Here is a 20,520-nt window from a genome sequence, read left to right as displayed (position 1 = left end):
CATGTTTTTCCAGATCTTCGCCTCCAGGTCCTATGACGCCACCACTCACTTTGAGACCACCTGCAACGACATCAAGGACATCTACAAGCGCATGACCGGCAGCGACTTTGACTTTGAGAACATGAAGCGCAAACAGAACGACGTGTTCGGGGAGGATGAGCAGTGAGCGGCCCGAGAGGGAGGCGGGAGGCGGGCGGCCGTGGCGCCGGCGGCGGCGGCATTTCTGAAGGGGCAAAAGGGGGTCGATGGCTGCGGGCTGCAAACGTTAGAATTAAGGAGGCGGGAAAGAAGAAGTGCTGTACCTGTCTTCAACCATTTGCCTCCTTTTCCCTGTAAACCCCCCCCCCACCCCAACACATACACACGCCACGGTCACCGAAAGCAGGGCTGATACTGTCTTTCATTCCATTGTAGAATCTAGAATCACATCTGAACCCTTGTCAGTAGAGGTCCATTTCTAAGGCAATTCTCAAGCACTTCATTCTTTCTCGACCTTCTTTTCTCATGTCAGATAACATCTTAGCAGACATTAACAGGGGTGTCAAACCTATTTTAGTTCAGGGGCCACATTCACCCCAATTTGATCTCAAGTGGGCCAGACCAGAATATTTGTGGCCTTGTAAACTATATCCATCCATCCATCCATTTTCTAAACCGCTTATCCTCTTTCGGGTCACGGGTGCGCTGGTGCCTATCTCGGCTAATTTCGGGTGGGAGGCGGCGTACACTCGCAATCACGATCGCAGGGCACAAACAGACAAACCACCATTCGCACTCACATTCATACCTACAGTCAATTTAGTGTCTTCAACTAATCGACCATGCATGATTTTGGAACGTGGGAGGAAACCGGAGTGCCCGGAGAAATCCCACGCAGGCACGGGGCGAACATGCAAACTCCACACAGGGAGGCCGGATTTGAACCCACAACTGTGAGGCTACCGTGCTGCTCCCGAGTAAATGTGAATAATGAAAAATTCAAATTTTTCTTGGTGCAAATTATTACAAGTACATTTGGAAAATATTCATATTTATTGACTATTATCTTATAATATTAGTGCAATTTCAACATGAGTAAGAATCAGTGTTTTTATATACACGTGCAACTTACAGATCTCAGTGGATCTATATACTGTATGTTCCTTTTATAAAACAACTTTGTTCCTGAAACTTGGCATCTCTCAGCCTTTACAAGTGCATCAATATCTGGTGTCAAATCCTGAGTGGCAGCCAATTTCAGAATACATATAAGTGGTTATTGAAGTGGTCGTCAGTGCGCCGACCAGTGGCCAAATTTAGCCACAACAGAAAGTTTGATTGAAAAATTGCAGTGAATGTGTTCTATCCCCACGGCCCGACTTGGACCCCCAGATGGGCCGTACGTTGGACACCCCTGGTGCATGCATCATAGACACACACAGTAGTATTGCGCATCACCTCATACGCTCGCAAGGCCGGACGGTCGCACCGGTCAGCCTTGCTTTCACCCGTCCTTCAATCCACAACGTGCGTATTCAGACGACGGCTCCGTCGACTAATGTGCTAACTTTGCCGTGCTGTTGTGTCTCCACGTGCGCTAGCAGGCCAGCTAACCAGTTGCTCTTTTCTGTCACTCCGCTGGCCAAACTCGCGGCATTCCTTTTACCTTGCAGTAGTTGTAACCTTTAAAAGGATTCCAGAGTTTTACGTCTTTGTGTTTGGTGCACGTTTTCACTGGCTGAAGTTATGACGTTTACAGAGGGGAGGTTCAAACTGCGCTTCAGCACAAATTGTATTGAAAGAGTAAACAAGGCTTTTTTTAATTGTGGCAATTGGAAGTGGCATAGATAGGTTTGTGGAAAGTTTCACTGTTGAGTGAATACAGACTGAAATTTTGGCCCAGAGTGAAAAAGCCCGGTTGTGTCCTAGTTGTTCCAAGCTTTGCGTATGTCATGGAGATGAGTTCATTGCCTGCAGGCTAAATTGAATGCAAGTGCCAGTTTGCCTCCACGAAGACAAAGCAGAAGAGAAATGGCGCCCCACAACAAACAAAGCAACATGTTGGGATTTGCTTGAAGCCTTAATTTGGGCTTTGATTCAAATCTTTGGGCCGTTACTGTACCTCTTAGCGGCGCTCGCTCACCTACACATCCACACTAGCTAATTCTTTCCTTGGGCATCCGCTCACTCGGCAACCCTGAGCACACTTATTGGGGTGTACGTTGTACATGTCTTAATTATATTTGATATTTATTAACGATGCTATACAGTGCTATCATTTTTGCTTGTTCTGCAGCGCGCACACATATACAGAGCAATGATGTGTGTTCTATTTGACTTTCTCCAGCCATCCTTCCAGTGTTTGTCACGCTTGGATTGAGGAATGGCCGAAACCCGAACGTGAACGCTGTGTTCTTGCCAATTTCACACTATACATTATTTCACTGAACAACATTGTGTGTGTGGACAAATGTTACCTGAAAATAACTGGAATACTCCTTCCTCATTAATATATTGCCCTGCCTTCCTCAGCAAACAGTGCTGTACATCTCTTTTTATTATTTATTGAAAACAAAAAGCCCCATGTGTGGTTGTACTGTTTTAATTCTCATTGTTTGGCCTTTGAGACCCACTATTGACAATTTCCCTGTGAATTGATGAAAGAAATAGGTTGAGTCGTGGAAAATTGACTGTCCTTGTTTGATCACTAATATGTGAACAATCCCTAATGTCTTGTGTAACAAATACAATGAATTAAATTCTGAATGAAATGATAGAAAAATTAAAAAAAAGCAGATGGCGAAATCTGGAAAAATGGTCTGCCATTCTTTTCGAAGATTAAACCGATGGCCGCATACATACGATAACACTCATGATGCACTTTTCCCCAAAATGAGAACACAGGACCAAGCGGCTTCAAGAATACAGTTCCGTGACGTTAAGGCACTTGTGCGTATTTTTGTTTTGACTTTGTATGTGCAGTCTGTAATCTCCTCGCCACCGCTGCACGCAGAAAAGCAGACAATGTCACTAAGAAATTGCTGACGCCGTAGCCTGGCCGAGCGCTCGCTCGCGCTCAGCCTTTATGAAGCAACGATGTCGCAAAGACGTCTACTTGGACCTGAGTTACGCATGTGCCAGGCGATTTTAAACGCGCTCCACCACGTAGCTGCCGTACGGCTGAGCGAGTAGTCGCTCGATCTCCGACTTGGGCACCACCCAGCACTGCTCCACATGTTGCCTCAGTACGGTGTCCTTCAGCAGCTTGTCCTGCAAGGTGACTGGCATAAACTGGGACCCCCGCCTCAGGACGCCAAGGGCCAACATTCGGTCACCGTTATCCCCACGATGATGATGATGATAATCCCGCACCGCCGCGACGCTCATGGCAGCATGCTGAAACTGGCCTGCAGACAGAAGATCAACATCAAACAAAAGAGGCTACGATGTTGAGTGGACGGCAAATTTAGCAATCACTTTTTCAACTAAACAGGGGTGCCATCAGAGGGTGGCCACCCCCTCGCCAGTGAATCAGATAGATCCTAGCATCAGTTATGCGTTTCATTCCAAATTCAGCCAGCCAGGACCACCCCGCGTCAACGATCGGTTTCGTCGGCAGAAAAGGTCAAGTGCATCGCTGTTACTTTACAGTGGCCCAAAGAATTTTGATCACCAGTGTTAAGGGCTTTTCACATTGCACTTGCTCAGTGCGAAAGGCCCCCGCGTCAAAAAGCGCAACGACGACGGCAACGGAGGTGCGGCCACCCATATTTGGACGTGGTGACGTAACAGCCTTGAAGGAAGTCGGAAGGCTTTCCCCACTGAGTGGACCCCAACTCGGCAATATTTACAGTATTTGTCGTTGTTGGAAAAGAAAGTCCTGTTTATTTTGAGGCGGAAGTGATGCAGCAGCAAAAAAATAATTTTAAATAAAAAATGGGAATATCCCATACTAATTTCCCGGCAGTATCTCAGAGTTTAAACCAGTTCGTGCCATTTCTAGTTCCAGGAAGAGTGTATTTCAGGCTGAGCAGGGAGCTTTGAAAGGGAGTTTGATAGCCTCCCGCAGAGCCGTCTCGGTAAATTATTTTTCAACTGGCCCTGAGTTCAGTATAGTGGAATGCTGCAATTATTATGCCTTCCTCCATTTCCCCCCTTGCCGTTTGCAGTGCAAGTCTACCAAAATCACACTCAGAAATCACTCCGCCTGCCCTGCTCAATATTGGAGCAGCTTTTTGACGTCACCGCATCATTCATCCATCCATCCATTTTCTTAACCACTTATCCTCACAAGGGTCGTAGGGTATCTTCAGGCGAGAGGCGCCGTACACCCTGAACACCCTGTCACCAGCCAATCGCAGGGCACAAATAGAAAGAGAAAACCATTCGCACTTAAATTCACACTTACGGGCAATTTAGAGTCTTCAGTCAATCTACCACGCATGTTTTTGGGAAGTGGGAGGAAACCGGAGTGCCCGGAGAAAACCCACACAGGCACGGGGAGAACATGCAAACTCCACAGAGCCGAGGCCGGATTTGAACCCCGGTCCTCAGAACTGTGAAGCGGATGTGCTAACCAGTCGTCACCGTACGGCCTATTATTATTATTATTATCAACAAAAGGAAAAACAAGATGGCTGCCGGGGTGCAGCCACATAGTTTCGCAGGTCCTGTGCGTTTGCTTGAAAAGTCATCCAAAGATCAAATAGGACCATGGATTATGCTATCAACGTATTCCTTTGCTGTTTGGATAGCCCTCTATCTTCTGCTAAGATCAACATGTCCAAGAAAAAGGGGCACTCTAACCTTGTATCCAGCCAGATGGAGTCAGCACATGCTATTCACAAGGGTACTGGACTATGGCCATGCCAGGCCACCCCCAGGTGAGCAGGAACAGGCTGTCACAGGGTGTTTTTAATCTCTTGCTGATACTTCTTTTGGCTGGTGATGAAAAATGGATGGATGGATGGATGGATGGACATCCTGACAGAACCTCAAGTGATGGCTGATGCTTTTAACAACTACTTCATTGAATCTGTGTCAGAAATCTCTGCTAAGTTTGCAGTAAAACAAAGGAAGGAAGACCCTGCATTGTCTTTACTATTACAAATATTACTGAGACCAAAGTTATCGATTTAATTCATTCACTCAAACCATCTAAGGCAAAGGATGTTTTTGGGAATGGACACGAACATGCTCAAAGATCGAGGTTCAACTCTTGCTACTCCTATTGCCTCAATCATTAATCTTTCAATTTCATCTGGTCACTTCCCAAAGGCCTGGAAATCTGCTATTGTTACCCCTGTCTTTAAATCCGGTGACTCAACTTCTCTGAATAACTACCGACCTAGAAGCATTCAGCAGGAATCCAGCGCCAGAGTATTGACGCTCGTTCGTGGTACACAAGCCGACTTTCGTGATTCCTTCTCGTGGGTTCAATTGATTACTTGGCTACCCGCAAGCGTACTAATCCTCTTGTGTCCTCCTCCTTCCCCAGTGCTCCTTTTGTGTCTCCCGCTTCGCTGCCCACTCCAGCCTCACCGTCAAGCTCTTCCGGCTGCCCACGCTCCCTGCACTTTCCCAGTTCCAACGGACCACCATCACTCCTCCGATATCCATCCCTTGAGCTACTACCTAATAGACCACTCATCTACTTCCTCCGCCTCCGTCAACGTTTGGGTCCAGTCCTATATCATACGATTGCTAATAATCGTGACATCTTCCTTTTAATTGTTCAATTCAATTTTTATTTATTAAATTCATTTTTGCTTATATATCACCAAATTATGACAGAAGTTGAGTCAGGGCACTTCCCACAATGAGCAGGTCGAAGAACACACTCCTCACTTATTCTCAATTGTTAAAACATTTAGTTTTTTCACATATACATACACGAGTGATAATTATGCTCTGACGTTGTGTCTCAGCATACAGGTAAACCTGTGATTGACTGGCGACCAATCTGGGGTTCTCCGTGACCCTCAACAGGACAAATGGGAGAAAACGGACAGATGAAATGCCTCGTCTTACCCAGTAGACCTCGAGTGGAGGCCGACAGCCCTCGTCCACGCGTGATGTAGAAGCCAAGGTGCGCCATCTGCAGGTAGATGGGGTGCTTGTAGCGGTGAAGGAGAACCAGGAAGCGCACGTCCTCGGCCAGCCGGATCCAGCAGCTCCGGTGTTCGTCCACAGTGATCGTCACACCCTGCCTCATCACGGATCCCGTTTGATTGATGCTGAGCGTATCCCGCCCTTCGCCTTCGACCGCCACCTTGTCCAACGAGACCGTGATCACGATGTTGCCCGAGTGGCCCACGGCTGCCGAAATGTTCACCCAGTCGAAATAGGTTCGGGAGCGGTTTTCGTGGCCGCGCTTGGAGGGAGCGCCGGTCAGGTGGCCATCAACGATCAGTCCTTGAAGCGATCGCAGATTTTGTTATGCACCCGAAAAAAGAAAAAAGCCAGCCTGTACAAATCAACGTAAATTCCAAAACTACTGTCCCACTAACTACTGAAGGATGAAATACCTCTGTGCGGGTCCTCCACCAGCCTCAGCACGTCATTGGCTCGGCCATCGACTGTGAAACACAAGTTGTGTTGCTGCTTTGGCAGCTGGAGCACAAAATGAGGATCTCCATCAGCTGGAACACAGGCAGTTGAGCAACATTAAAACAGACATGCACTTGCTTTAATCTTCGAAAGACTCACCCCACGAACCAGCAGAGCATATTCAGAACACAGACAGCAGTGCCTTGAGATATGAGTTTCATTTGTTCCTGGATCACACTCGTAACTCAAAACACTCGTATCTAAAATCATCTTTCTCCATTTAACTGAGTAAAAATGCCATTAATCAGTTCCAGCTACCCCAAAAATATATATATATATATTTTGTACTGTGTTTTTAATGAGAACAAGAGTAGTAAATAATTGTATACTTTATAAAAACATAACAGTAATGGCATAATTTACTGGCATGGACATCTAAACATGTCAATTAGGATCCCCACATTAATTGCCATTGAAGTTAACAAGAGTCTTTTCTGTAATGTGTCAAATTTACAAGCTGCGCTGTGCGGCTCTAGCATGCCCACGGCCCTAGTGAGGATAAGCGGTTCGGAAAATGGAGGGATGGATGGATTTTGCCCAGTTTTGGGGCTCTTTAATGTGTTTAATATCCACTTTTTAAACAGCTGCAATTAGAATTAGGAGACCAGCAATGCTTTAAAAATGACTGGTACTGTCCAACCAACAGCCTGAGGTTCGAAGATTCAAGAGGAGAGGAAATGGTGTAATCGGCCAACAGGCCGTTTACACTAGAAGAAATATCGTATGCAATACTAAGAACAAATAATGATTGTCAGAAATGATAAAGGAAGGATGGCCGCTACGGAGCCATTTCCTTTGTTTGTAAAAAAGAAAAAAAAAAAACATACATGATCGAGTCATGTCTTGTGAAGAAGGCCCGTGCGGCGAAACTCATAATGGCTCATAGCATCGGAGTTAGCTCAGCTCATCGGCCGAAGATGGGTTTGGTTGAATTCAGCAAACTCATCCGGATTAATCTGATGAGTGGTTGCCGTCATTGACGACTTGAAAGCAGCCACGCGTTGTCACCAGAAGCCCCAGAAGATCCGAGAAGGTAAGGGCTAATAATTTATTGGGCTAACTTGCTAAAGCTATCGCTAACTGTGCATCAAAGCAATTCCCCCTTAGTCAGCAAAAGAAATACTGGCGTCAAAGTCACTATTCTGCTCATTGTAACTCTTTTCACAAAAAGGCAGTACAAGACAGACATACTGTTGATAGATGTTCTGACTCCTCACAGCTCAGCAGTGCGGCTCTAATATTAGTCGTGCTTCACAGAGAATAAATGCCTGTGATATTATATGATCTGTCTACATGTGTACTGGCAAAGTTTGTGTTCAGATATCAACTAACAACACCACCGCATAGATGCAAATTGTTAGCCCGTGTGTCTATAGGGTTTCCTAATTCTCTTTGTTTTATGTTTCGTTTGACAATTTGCAATAAAGAGCATTATTTATAAATCTGGTCAAACTGCCGCTTGTTGTCAAGTGAGTTGAGTCACCTGCCACAAAACAGTGCTCATATTTCAAGTTGTTGCTAACGAGTCAAAGCAAAGAAAAAGAAAAAAAAACAGATTCACAGTTTGCTTTTGTATAATTGTGCAATATGCTTTTTTACTTCAATGTCTCTTGACCACTTGACCCGTCTTCTGTACAATGTAGATGAATACTATGTGGAGCACAATCGTTCCATTTTTTTTTTTTTATATAATTGCATACTTTTGTTTTTCTTGTACACACTATTTACCAATATGTCCATTATAGTCTGCACGAATCACGACTCTCTCTCTGTCTGGGATGCTCAGACCAACTTAACTCGTTCCTTCCAGAATTTCTCTTTCACCTCTAGGTCACATCCTATCTGTGGGACACAGTCACTAATCACATTATACCTAACACGCTCGATTTCAAGTTTCAGCCTCATCACTCAATCTGACACTTGTCCACCTCCAAGACATTCTTAGCCAACTCTTCCTTTAGAATAAGCCCTACTCCATTCTCTTCCCATCTACACCATGGTAAAATAATTGTTAAAAAACTTCCAGCCTTACTCCCTTTCCACCTGGTCTCCTGGACACACAATATATCAACCTTTCTCCTAATCATCCTGTCAACCAACTCCCGAGCTTTTCCTTTCACAGTCCCAACAATCAAAGTCCCCACATTCAGTTCTAGGCTCTGTGCTTTCCTCTTCTCTTTCTGCCTAAGAACCCGTTTTCCACCTCTCCTTCATCTTCGACCCACAGTAGCTGAATTTCCACTGGCGCCCTGCAGGTTAACGGTGCCAGTGGCGGACGTTGTTAACCCGGGTCACGACAGATCCGGTATGGAAATCTTCGGATGAACACATATTTATTTGTGTGGCAAAATTTTAAGCCGTAAACCCTTCCTGACCCAACCCTCTGCATTTATCAGGGCTTGGGATCAGCCTGCAGTTTGCACTGGGTTGTCCCCCCCCCCCCCCCCACAGGGCTTCATTAAATAAAATAAATTATGAGTAACGGGGTTAATAGCAATGAGTAGTCGTCATGTCAGTCACCTGATGAGGAGAAGTGCTCAGCGCTCAGTCTGGACGGTGGTTCTAAAAGCACAAGAAGATGTTCAACTCAAGGACAATATTCTCCACTCCCAAGCACTAAAATCAATCACAATACTGCATGTGTGTTGTGATATGGAAGGAGCTCAGGCAGCGTTTTCAGAACGACACCTACCAAAAGATTCCGTGTCTGCAGTATTAGCCCCTAAAATGGCAGAAAAGAAGGCAAACGTGTTCACAAAGAGTCAAAAAAGCACTCATGTTGGTGTTTTGAACTTACAGCTGTCATAGTTGAGATCGTAGTCATAGGTTGCGTCATAGTCTGGAAAAAGCAAAGGACAAGTTCACTATTAAGAAATAAATTTTTATCATGTTAAGAATTATTAACTCATACTTGCCTTTCACAAAATAAGTATCTGTTTAATAAAGATATATGTATATATATGAGAATGAAGATTTTCTTGAACCAAAGTGCACTATTTTTCATAAAAATGGAGAGAAAAAAACATCACCTTTTCTCTGGATCTGAATGGAGGTAGAGATGTCTAGTGGAAATACAAAGTAAACATTTACATGGTATGGTACGCTTTATCAATCCTCAATATGTGAGAAGCTAGAGAGAGCTGAAATTTCTTTCGAAAGGCCCACTGTCTCAAACAAAAAACAATAACAATAATACAATCCTGTCGTCTCCATTCATATATATTCTGTTGTTTGAAGCAGTTATAGATACAATTACAGTGTGACAACGACAACATCACATCAATCTATTAAGACAGCGATTCTCAAAGTGTGTAGTGCTTCTGGGTGCGGACGCGGACCGCGGGTTTGTGACCTCTGTTTTAAACAATGCCGCAACAATCGAGCGAGCCAGAGTGAGTGCTTTCGCTCTGGAGCACACGAACTAGTTAGCTCGCAGGCGAGTGAACATAATAAATAGTTAACTTTTGCTAATATGTCCCAGTTGTTTGCATCTATGGAGCCAAAGCTGGTCGGCCAGTGGCTCGCTGCGTCGTGAGTGGGGCGCCGGGTGTTACCACAACGATGAAAATTTATCGGGTCCGGAAAAAAAAGTCTTGTGTCCATTGTATTTATGAGACGATAACCCGCTCTACCCCTCCTTATCACCTTATTGTTGTAGAGGGGTTTGTGTGTCCCAATGATCCTAGGACCTAAGTTGTCTGGGGCTTCACGCCCCTGGTAGGGTCAACCATGGCAAACTGGTCCTAGGTGAGGGACCAGACCAAGCACGGCTAAAAGACCCCTATGATGAATACTAAAAATGGATTTGGGTTTCCTTTGCCCGGACGCGAGTCACCAGGGCCCCCCTCTGGAGCCAGGCCTGGAGGTGGGTCTCGAAGGCGAGCGCCCGGTGGCCCGGCCTGCACACATGGGGCCCGGACGGCCCGGACGTTCCGGAAGTCCCCTTAACTGGGAACTCCATCGTTCTGCTGGGGGACTTCAATGCTCATGTGAACAATGACAGTGACACCTGGAAGGGCGTGATTGGGAGGACCGGCCCCCCGATCAGAACCTGAGCGGTGTTCTGCTTTTCGACTACTGTGTTCATCACGGATGTTCCATAACGAACACCATGTTCAAGCATAAGGGTGTCCACACGTGTACTTGGCACCAGGACACCCTAGGTCGCAGTTCGATGCTTAACTTTGTGATTGTGTCATCGAACTAGTGGCCGCATGTCTTGGTCACTCAGGTGAAGAGAGGGGCGGAGCTGTCAATTGATCACCACCTGATGGTGAGTTGGCTCCGATAGAATCCGCTGTTTCAACTCCCACCTCCGACAGAACTTAGCTCACGTTCCGGGGTAGGCAGGGGACATTGAGTCAGAGTGGACCATGTTCCATGCCTCCATTGCTGAAGTGGCCGACCGGAGCTGTGGCCGTAAGGTGGTCGGTGCCTGTCGTGGCGGCAATCCCCGAATCCCCTGAGGGATGCTGTCAAGCTGAACAAGGAGTCCTATCGGGCCTTTTTGGCCTGTGGTACTCCTGAGGCAGCTGATGGGCACCAGCTAGCCAAGCGGAAAGCAGCTTTGGTGGTCGCTGAAGCAAAAACTCAGGCATGGGAGGAGTTCGGTGAGGCCATGGAGAAAAATTTACGGACGGCTTCGAGGTGGGGTGGTGGGGGACCAGAGGGTGTGTTCCAACTACAGGAGGATCACTGGAGGGTCCGTCGGGAAGTCAAATCTCAGATTCAGGAGGAGCAGTGTGGTTTTCGTCCTGGCCGTGGAACCGTGGATCAACTCTACACAGTCGGCAGGGTCCTCGAGGGTGCACGGGAGTTCGCCCAACCAGTCTACATGTGTTTTGTGTACTTGGAGAAGGCGTTCGTCCGTGTCCCTAGGGGAGTCCTGTAGGTGGTGCTTCCGGAGCATGGGGTACCGAACCACCTGATACGGGCTGTTCGGCCCCTGTACGACCAGTGTCAGCATTGCTGGCAGTAAGTCGGACTCATTTCCGGTGAGGGTTGGACTCCGCCAAGGCTGCCCTTTGTGACTGATTCTGTTCATTACTTTTATGGACAGAATTTCTAGGCACAGCCAAGGCATAGAGGGGCTCCGGTTTGGTGACCTCAGTATTGCATCTTGGCTTTTTGCAGATGATGTGGTTCTGTTGGCTTCATCAAGCCGTGATCTCCAACTCTCACTGGAGCGGTTCGCAGCTGAGTGTGAAGCAGCTGGGATAAAAATAGCACCAAATCTGAGACCATGGTCCTCAGTCGGAAAAGGGTGGCGTACCGTCTCTACGTCGGGGATGAGATCCTGCCCCAAGTGGAGGAGTTCAAGTCCAAGTATCTTGGGGTCTTGTTTTTGCATCTTCACTTAAACAGCTAGCATTTTAGCATTTGGTGACACATTAGGTTCATGGCTGTGCATTTCTGAGCTTAGACCAGCTGACTAGGAATAAGACAAATATTCTTTGTACTCATAGAAGTTTTGGAAGTGTTCAATTTGTTCAAACTAAAATGAAGAAACCGAGAGAGAGAGAGAGAGAGAGAGAGAGAGAAAATTTTGGAACCGCTTTCTTCCCGCTGCTCAATCGAAGCGTAAGCAATCGAACGCTTCACTTGCGCGTCTATGCATCGGTGACGTAAGCACATTGTGTCACTTACGCCACTGCCTGCTTCCGTCTTCGCGACTGTCTCCGCGGTAAACCGAATTAGCAGTTTTGCATTTCAATGTTTCTTGATGCGCAAAATGCAAATTTTGCCCCGCAAACTGTGATGCGAGACAGCTTAATTTGAACCTTGCACACATATGTTGGTAAGCAATGTTGTGTGTCATTCGACACAGATTCCCCATGCTTTTTTAGGATGGGGACGCACATCAAAGGAGATACCTGCTTATTTGGTTGAGGCATGATGGTGAACGTGGGGATATTTACCCAGAAGGCCTGCTGCCTCCCACAGCCCGGGTGCATCTGTTACACCAGGCATGGGTGCAAAGGTGGTGGCCACCAAGGTGGCAACGTTCACGTCGCTCTCGGGTGCCGCCTTTCTGACGTTTCCTTCCAAATCCGGAGCAGAGACCGGGGCTGGAGTGGGCGGGGTGAACCCAGACAAGAGGTGCGGCGGTGACATGCCAGGAGACATATTGCTGCTCTCCAGTTCCGTGTGCCTGGTAGTGGGCTGGGGGATCAAAGATCTCTCTGGGACAGCAGGAGGCGTGCTGCTGCTGCTGGCCGCTCTCGGCAGTGTGGTGGGTAAAGAGGGCGTGGAAACGTTTCTCGGTCCGGGAGGCTGGGCTGTCTTAGGAAAATGGAGTGGAGAGCTGGACATTTTCCCAACAAGAGGCACGGAGGCATTTCTGAAAATATTCTGCGAAGGCTTTTTGCCAGAGAAGAGCACTGGGGGACGTTGAGTGGTGGCCAGGCTGGAGGGTGCCGTTATTTTCACAGTTTTTGTGATGGGAGGAGGTACTAAAGGTTTTCTAACCTGTCTGGGAGGGCTCAGGTTGAGATTGTTGGTTCTTGGGTTAGAAGAGGAGTGGGGCCTCTTTGCAGCTGACGTTTTGACCAACGTGGTTGTTGTGGCGGACACGGTAGGCCTCACAGTGGTTGGAGCGACTGGGTCCGTATTGGGCTTCACAACAACTAGAGATGTGACAGGCGTGACGAAGTTGTACTGCAGGGAGAGGTTGCTGGCCTTGTCTAACAGAAGCTTCTGGGTAACCGCATCTGTAGTGTTGAGTTTGGCTAGGAGCAGCTCCTTAATGGTGAAATACGCCCAGAGACGATGCACAAAGCTAGAGATGCCTTCAGGAGCCCCCGAGCAGTCGGGTGAGCGCCAAGTGCTGTTGATCAGGACCTCCTTCTCCAGCTTCACATGTTGCTTGGAATCATTGGCAGAGAGGGACACCTTGAAATTATTCAGCCCTGCTGGAAGCCTTCCGGCCACAACCAACTCGGAGCCTCGGAAGTAGTTTGGGAAGAGAGAGCGGGTGACGTCAAATGCCTGATGGGCCAGATAGTCGAGCTGGACATCGGACAACAAGGGGCTGGCCACTTCGTCGTAGAAGCCCTTTAGCTGCAAGGTAGCGTCCACGTCCTCATAAACCATCCGAGCCACACCGTGGTTGTCCAGGGCCAGACGTTTGAGGAGCAGAAAGTCGGCGTCGTCCCCAAAGGCCAGGCCAAAGAGAGAAGTGGAGCCCAGCACCTTTTTGGCGTTACTGAGGATAGCGTCGCCCGCCGTGACTCCGATGGTGGCCTCGCCGTCTGTGAGGAAAACCACGAGGGGGACGCGGCGGGAGCCAGAGGACGGAGGGTTGACGAGCTGGGCGGCCGAGAGCAGAGCCGCGTTTATGTTCGTCCCTGAGGAGAGAGAGAGAGAACATTGGTGAAAACCCAGACAGAGCAGACCTCTGCTCAGGCCACACAATCGGGACAAATGGTGCCAGAGCTGAGTTAACCCTAACCCAACAGTCAAGCAGGCAGATGACAGGGTTTGAAGCCAAAATGTTGTTTTTTTTTAGTCTAATTTGAAACCCTCAACCTAATCTAAACCCTAAACCCTAGTTGGGAACCCTAATCTTGGCTCAAACCGTAATTTAGAACCCTAATCCTGTTTTTCTTCCTGTCTTTATGTCTCAAATGTGTTCTCTGTCAATTGACTGTCTGTTGTCATACTAGAGCGGCTCCAATTACCGTAGACAAATTCCTTGTGTGTTTTTTGGATATACTTGGCAAATAAAGATGATTTTGATTCTGAAATTGAAACTCTAATTTTGGCTTCAATCCCACAGGGCGATAACCTACATTTTTCAAATGTTTTTCCCTTCCATTTTGTTGACGGGAAGGAGTGGTGGCCTGGGTTCTGCATGAGGGGGGAGGGGGCGGGGGCTTGGCACAAATTTGCGAGGGGGCCAAGCCCAGTTAGAGTGGGCATTGGCACCCCCCCAGAACTGCTACTGCTGTTCAAGTTAATCCCCTTCTGCCACACAGATACATACGTGCACGCGTGCACAGACACACACACACACACACACACACACAGTTCAAACAAAATAATAATGGAATTATGTAATGACCTATGGCATGGCACACACGAACCGAGTGGGAAACACCATTTCAGGGTGACGCCTGCACCCAGAGCAACAGCAGACCGTGGCCACAGGACACCGGCATGGCGCTACAGTGTAGTGGCTTTTATGGACAGAATTTCTAGGTGCAGCCGAGGCGTAGAGGGGGTCTGGTTTGGTGGCCTCAGTATTGCATCTTTGCTTTTTGTAGATGATGTGGTTCTGTTGGCTTCATCAAGCCGTGATCTCCACCTCTCACTGGAGCGGTTCCCAGCCAAGTATGAAGCGGCTGGGATGAGAATCAGCACCTCCAAATCTGAGACCATGGTCCTCAGTCGGAAAAGGGTGGAGTGTTCTCTACGGGTCGGGGATAAGATCCTTCCCCAAGTGGAGGAGTTCAAGTATCTTGGGGTCTTGTTCACGAGTGAGGGAAGAATGGAACGGGAGATCGACAGGCGGATCGGTGCAGCGTCTGCAGTGATGCAGACTTTTTATCGGTCCATTGTGATGAAGAAGGAGCTAAACCGAAAGGCGAAGCTCTCTATTTACCGGTCGATCTATGTTCCTACCCTCACCTATGGTCATGAGCTGTACAAGCGGCCGAAATGAGTTTCCTCCGCAGGGTGTCCGGGCTCTCCCTTAGAGATAGGGTGAGAAGCTCGGTCATCCGGGAGGATCTCAGAGTAGAGCCGGTGCTCCTCCGCATTGAGAGGAGCCAGATGAGGTGCCTGGGGCATCTGATTCGGATGCCTCCCGGACGCCCCCCTGGTGAGGTGTTCAGGGCATGTCCCACCGGGAGGAGACCCCGGGGACGACCCAGGACACGCTGGAGAGACTACGTCCTTCGGCTGGCCTGGGAACGCCTCGAACCCTCATTTGGACTGCCAACCCCAGCTTCAATCCATAAATATGGCTTCAAATCTTAATTTGAAACCCTAACCATGGCCCGTGCCTAACTAATCCACAAAGTGTTATGAAGATCACATTTAATGACATTGGTAACATGCATAGCTATCCAGAAGTTGCAGACTCACATCCTTCAGCAACAATCCTCTTGACGAATTCTTTGGCATCTCGCACATTGTGCCGAGTGGCCGGCACTGTGGGTCCTTTATTCCAAGTCTGAACCTTATCTGAGAAAGTGACGATGTTAAAGTGGTCTCCTTCCCGAAGGTCCTCAAGGATGGTGCTCATTGCCTGCTTGGTCTGCTAACACAAATCATAGGAGGATCATTCCAGAATGGGAGGACTTTTCAAGTAAGCAAAAGTATTGGAACAGACATTATTAAATTAATGTATTGTGAATAACATTTAATATTGGTGGCATAACCCTTAATTGGAATTACTGCATCAAGCCTGCGGCCTATTCACTTCACCAGACTGTTGCATTCTTCATTTGAAATGCTTTTCCAGGCCTTTACCAGGCATGGTGGACGTAATGTCATGGTTAGGGCTTGCATGACTTGCAAGGCTGCTTCGAGAACAGGCTCACTAGTCTTTATTGATAATGTAAGTCATGATGGTGGCAGCAGAATGAATTCTGAAGTCTACAAAACCATCTTGTCTGGCTATTTACAGAAAAAAATAATCAAAACTAATCAGGACAATCTTCATCATGCAACAAGACAATGACCCAACACACACTACCAACACAACAATGGACTTCATCAGGGGGAAAAAGTGAAAGGTCTTAGACTGGCCAAGTCAATCACCGGAAAATTGAAGTGTTTGGATGCCATTAATACACACCACGTTTGGAGGAGAAATGAAATCACCCTAAAAACACCATACCAACAGTGAAGTTTGGCGGTGGGAACATGATGGTGTAGGGCTGCTTTTCAGCAAATGGGACTGGTAAAATTCATATTATTGTAGGAAGGATGAATGGCCAAATGTACCGAGACATTCTTGACAAAAATCTGCTGCCATCTATGAGGATGATGAAAATGAAACAAGGGTGGACATTTCAACAGGTTCATTATCCAAAACATACTGCCAAGGAAACTCTCAATTGGTTTCAAAGAGAGAAAAAAAGATGCTAGAATTGGCCAGCCAATCACATGACTTGAATCCAATGCCAAATCTATGGAAGGAACTGAAACTCAAGCTCCATAAAAGAAGGGCACGGAACCTTCGAGACAAGACTGCTTGTGTGCAGGGATGTGCCAAAATCATACCAGGGCAAAGCATGCCACTAGTTTCTCTCTCTCCCTTATAAATATACAGGGGTCGCAGTTATACTGGAGCTTATCCCAGCTAATTGCGGGCTAGAGGCGGGGTACACGCTGAACTGGTCGCACAGCCAATCACAGGGCACATAAACTAAACCAGTCCTAAAAATACCCCAAAATGTTCCATTGTTTAGTATAAAACGAAGCTATTATGGTTCAGTTTGGCAAGATCGTTGTAACTTTGGATTATTTTGTCACTTTGTGACATTTGAAATGTTAGAAAGTGAATAAAACCCATCTTTTTCACTCGATCTTGATCAACTGAAAATTATGTGATTAACTTCAATTTGTGATCACGTGATCGGACCGGGACATCTCCTAGTTATGACCTGTTTTGTATTATTTTTTTCATCATAACCAAAAATTATAAATGATCCATCCAAAAATATTGGTGCCTAATTTGTCCTCCAATTCTGGAATGAGCCGTGAATTTAGTAGGAAACCGAACAACCGCAACACATTTCATTGTCTTCTATTGTCACAGGACCTGTTTGATTTTGGTGCCGATCATGGAGCCGCTGACATCAAGGACAAATATGACATCCTTAGGAACCACAGGAAGTCCTCTAGGTGCAAAGTAATGCACAAAGTAGCCATCAAAAATCTGAGAAGACAAAAGTCATAGATGTATTTCTTTGTTTGACAACATTGGGATACAACCTATCACTCACTTGGATGTCACCCATGAGGTCTGGGAGCTTTACATCATACTGAAGAACAAAGTCCGCATTCAGACCCTTGGGGGAAATGCTGATCTGCTGCTGAGGAGTAGGACTGTAACGAACCCGAGCGCAGCCAACGCTCTCTTCGACCTGAGTCGATGCGGGAGGTTCTGCATCACCTAGAGGAACACACATTCGTATATCGTCGCTGTCGGGTGGAAACCCAGTATGTCCAAATATGATCAAATTGTATATATTTTTTAAATCCAGTACAATCTAATTTATTTATAAAGCACATTTAAAAACAACTGAGTGGCCCAAAGTGCTGTACAAAAGAGGATAGAGAATATAAAAAGTAATAAAAATATATAGCACCAATAACATGAAACCAAAGCAGTATAAAACACACTTGTAAAAATCACAAAATAAAACCACACACTGCCAGCTCTCATACAGAGTCTGAGAATACCAGGGAGAGCAAATGGGTTTTTAAATGGGATTTAAAATGTATTCACACCAGGGGGGGGATTCCAGCAACCAGGCTATTGGTAGTCTGGTTGGAAGTTGACCCTGAGAGGAGGGAAGCTTGATCATTCCATTCCAAAGAGCTGGGGAAGCGGAATTTCCTACTCAGTTACAGTGGTAACTGACTCCATGAACCTAACGTGCTCGCAAGCAGGTTAAGTATGGTTAAGTATCTCCTCCCACCTGAAACAAACACGGCTTGTCTGTTTCGCCACAATCCCATCGATAATGAGGCACAGCTAAATCTAAAATGATATGCTAGTATTCCCAAACTAATTTGTGATCGTGAACTATTGCTTTTTCATACTCAAGTCAACATGGCAGATTTGTGTCGACATCGGTGCAAATTTTGTGCAGTGACGTGTCCACCGGGGAGAAAGGTCACAGTGAAACGGCCATGATGGTGTGAGAAAAATAGTTCCACAGGATTGCAAGTGTTAGATGTAAATTAAATTTTAAAAAATTGTTTTTGCATTCATTAAATCAGTTTTCCTAAAAATTGTATTAAATGTCTTTTTCATCGTATCTATTTTGTAATAATTTCTATGTTCCTCTGTTCAAGTTTAATGGTCGAATTTGTTCCTTGTGCTGCAGAAGCCGTGTGGCGAAATGGTCGCCAACATTGAAAGTCTGGATGTTTTATTTTGACTAGACTAGACTAGAACCACCAGTCAACATGGCAGATTCGTGCCGACATCGGTGCCAATTTTGTGCAGTGACGTGTCCGCCGGGGAGAAAAGTCACCGTCGCAGTGAAACAGCCATGATGGTCTGAGAAAAATAGTTCCATAGGAGGGTAAGTGTTTTCCATCCATCCATCCATTCTCTGAGCTGCTTCTCCTCACTAGGGTCACGGGCCGCTATCCCAGCTGTCATCGGGCAGGAGGCGGGATACACCCTGAACCGGTTGCCAGCCAATCGCAGGAACCATACAAACAAACAACCATTCCCAGTCACATTCACACCTACGGGCAATTTAGAGTCTCCAATTCATGCATGTGTTTGGGATGTGGGAGGGAACCGGAGTGCCCGGAGAAAACCCACGCAGGCACGGGGAGAACATGGAAACTCCAAGTGTTTTATGTAAATGAAATAAAATAGTTTTTGCATTAATTATTTTTTGTTTTTTTGACTAGACTAGACTAGAACCACCACTGATCTTGAGGTATATTTTTTCTATTATTCTAATTATTTTGAAAAAAATGCTTGGCCACAACTTTCTGGTGAAGGTGATACGACAAATAGTTTTGGATTTTTTTCAGGATTTTGGGGTGGCCCACGGCCCAAGACCCCACTAGAACAGTGAACAGTTCTCAACTGGTTGGTCGGGATTTAGGACTCCAGAGTGTGACAGTGTATTGTCACACACGACCTTAAAGGAGTTACGGGGTCTAATTGATTTTATGTAATTTTTGAAACTGGCAGTCCTTTCCAATAATATCAATTCAAATTTGAAGCAATTTCATTGCCAATTATCAATTCAAATTGAAGCAATTTAATCGCCAAAATTGACACCCCCCCCCAATGGCTTAGTGTGATGTAAGAGAGACCAAAATTCACTGCTGTGGAAAATGGAATGTACTATAATATAAATTTGCAGTATTTAATCATATTTTATATATTCTTGCTGTCATGTGGAATCTCTCCACCTCCAAAATGACACCTTTTCAGGAAATTAAAAAAAAAGAAAAAAAAAAAAAAAAAAAAACAGCTTGCTTGACTTTCCAAACAGCGCTTTGTTCACGTTGGTATACCTTATATTGTTATGATTTACCATTGAACACAACAGCTAGCACCCCAGAATTTTGTTCAAAACATTTTTTTTTCAAGTGCCCAAGCCTGATAAAATGTTACAACCATGGCGCCGTGATTGCAGGGATTTGCAGTGTTGACAGCCAGCAGTGCCCATCACAGTTTCTGCTAACATACGCCCCCGATCACACAAAAACTTCATAAATGCTAACGCCTGTGTTATCTTAAAAAAAAGGTGAGCGATGCAATCAATCCAACAAACAGCTCACCAAACCCGTGAAATTGGTGGAAATGAATCACTGAGCTCAGGTGGCTGCGCTCTGCAAGGAGCCATCACAGCGATCGATTGGAACAAAACAAGCCTACATAAATTTATCGAACCTCACTATCTCAAGTATGTGGAACTCAGATATGCTTCTTGCGCTTATGTCACAGGTCAAGTAATGCGTCGAGCAAAATTTGGGCGGGTCATGATTTGTTAAAAAATATGCCACAAATAGTCTTTTTTGGGGGGAATTCTTTCTGCAGACATAATTTGTAAGTCCAGAACTATAAAATAAGTGCCTGTGTTCACATCATTAGAGGGTACCTTTTGTGTGCTTGTGCATTAGCAATCATGTCAGGCAATGGCCCACCTATTCCAAGTGTACTGGAGGGAGTAGTGTACCAAACTACATGTCAGAGTACTCCCTCTAGCTACATGTAATAGA

The 20,520-nt window shown here is 46.2% G+C and overlaps 2 protein-coding genes across 2 annotated transcripts in view; one reads left to right on the top strand and one right to left on the bottom strand.

Moving 5' to 3' along the window:
* The window catches only part of gdi1 (GDP dissociation inhibitor 1), a 28,055-nt gene extending 25,243 nt beyond the window's left edge, over positions 1 to 2,812 (top strand). Inside the window, exon 11 of the mRNA XM_061694259.1 lies at positions 14 to 2,812. Within this exon, the coding sequence (XP_061550243.1) occupies positions 14 to 166 (153 nt within the window). The 3' untranslated portion in view covers positions 167 to 2,812. The remainder of the gene's footprint in view (positions 1 to 13) is intronic.
* A 268-nt stretch (positions 2,813 to 3,080) lies between these two features.
* Positions 3,081 to 20,520, bottom strand: part of itih6 (inter-alpha-trypsin inhibitor heavy chain family member 6) — a 34,475-nt gene continuing 17,035 nt past the window's right edge. Inside the window, 12 exon segments of the mRNA XM_061694245.1 lie at positions 3,081 to 3,386; positions 6,010 to 6,393; positions 6,507 to 6,620; positions 9,109 to 9,204; positions 9,281 to 9,310; positions 9,386 to 9,427; positions 9,504 to 9,521; positions 9,618 to 9,650; positions 12,507 to 13,934; positions 15,676 to 15,847; positions 17,360 to 17,476; positions 17,544 to 17,713. Of these exon segments, the coding sequence (XP_061550229.1) occupies positions 3,127 to 3,386; positions 6,010 to 6,393; positions 6,507 to 6,620; positions 9,109 to 9,204; positions 9,281 to 9,310; positions 9,386 to 9,427; positions 9,504 to 9,521; positions 9,618 to 9,650; positions 12,507 to 13,934; positions 15,676 to 15,847; positions 17,360 to 17,476; positions 17,544 to 17,713 (2,864 nt within the window). The 3' untranslated portion in view covers positions 3,081 to 3,126.

The sequence above is a fragment of the Phycodurus eques genome, chromosome 1 (assembly GCF_024500275.1).
Source record: "Phycodurus eques isolate BA_2022a chromosome 1, UOR_Pequ_1.1, whole genome shotgun sequence".
Taxonomy (NCBI): Eukaryota; Metazoa; Chordata; class Actinopteri; order Syngnathiformes; family Syngnathidae; genus Phycodurus; species Phycodurus eques.
The sequence above is the reverse complement of the archived record's forward strand: the minus strand, read 5'-3'. Positions and strand labels throughout refer to the sequence as shown.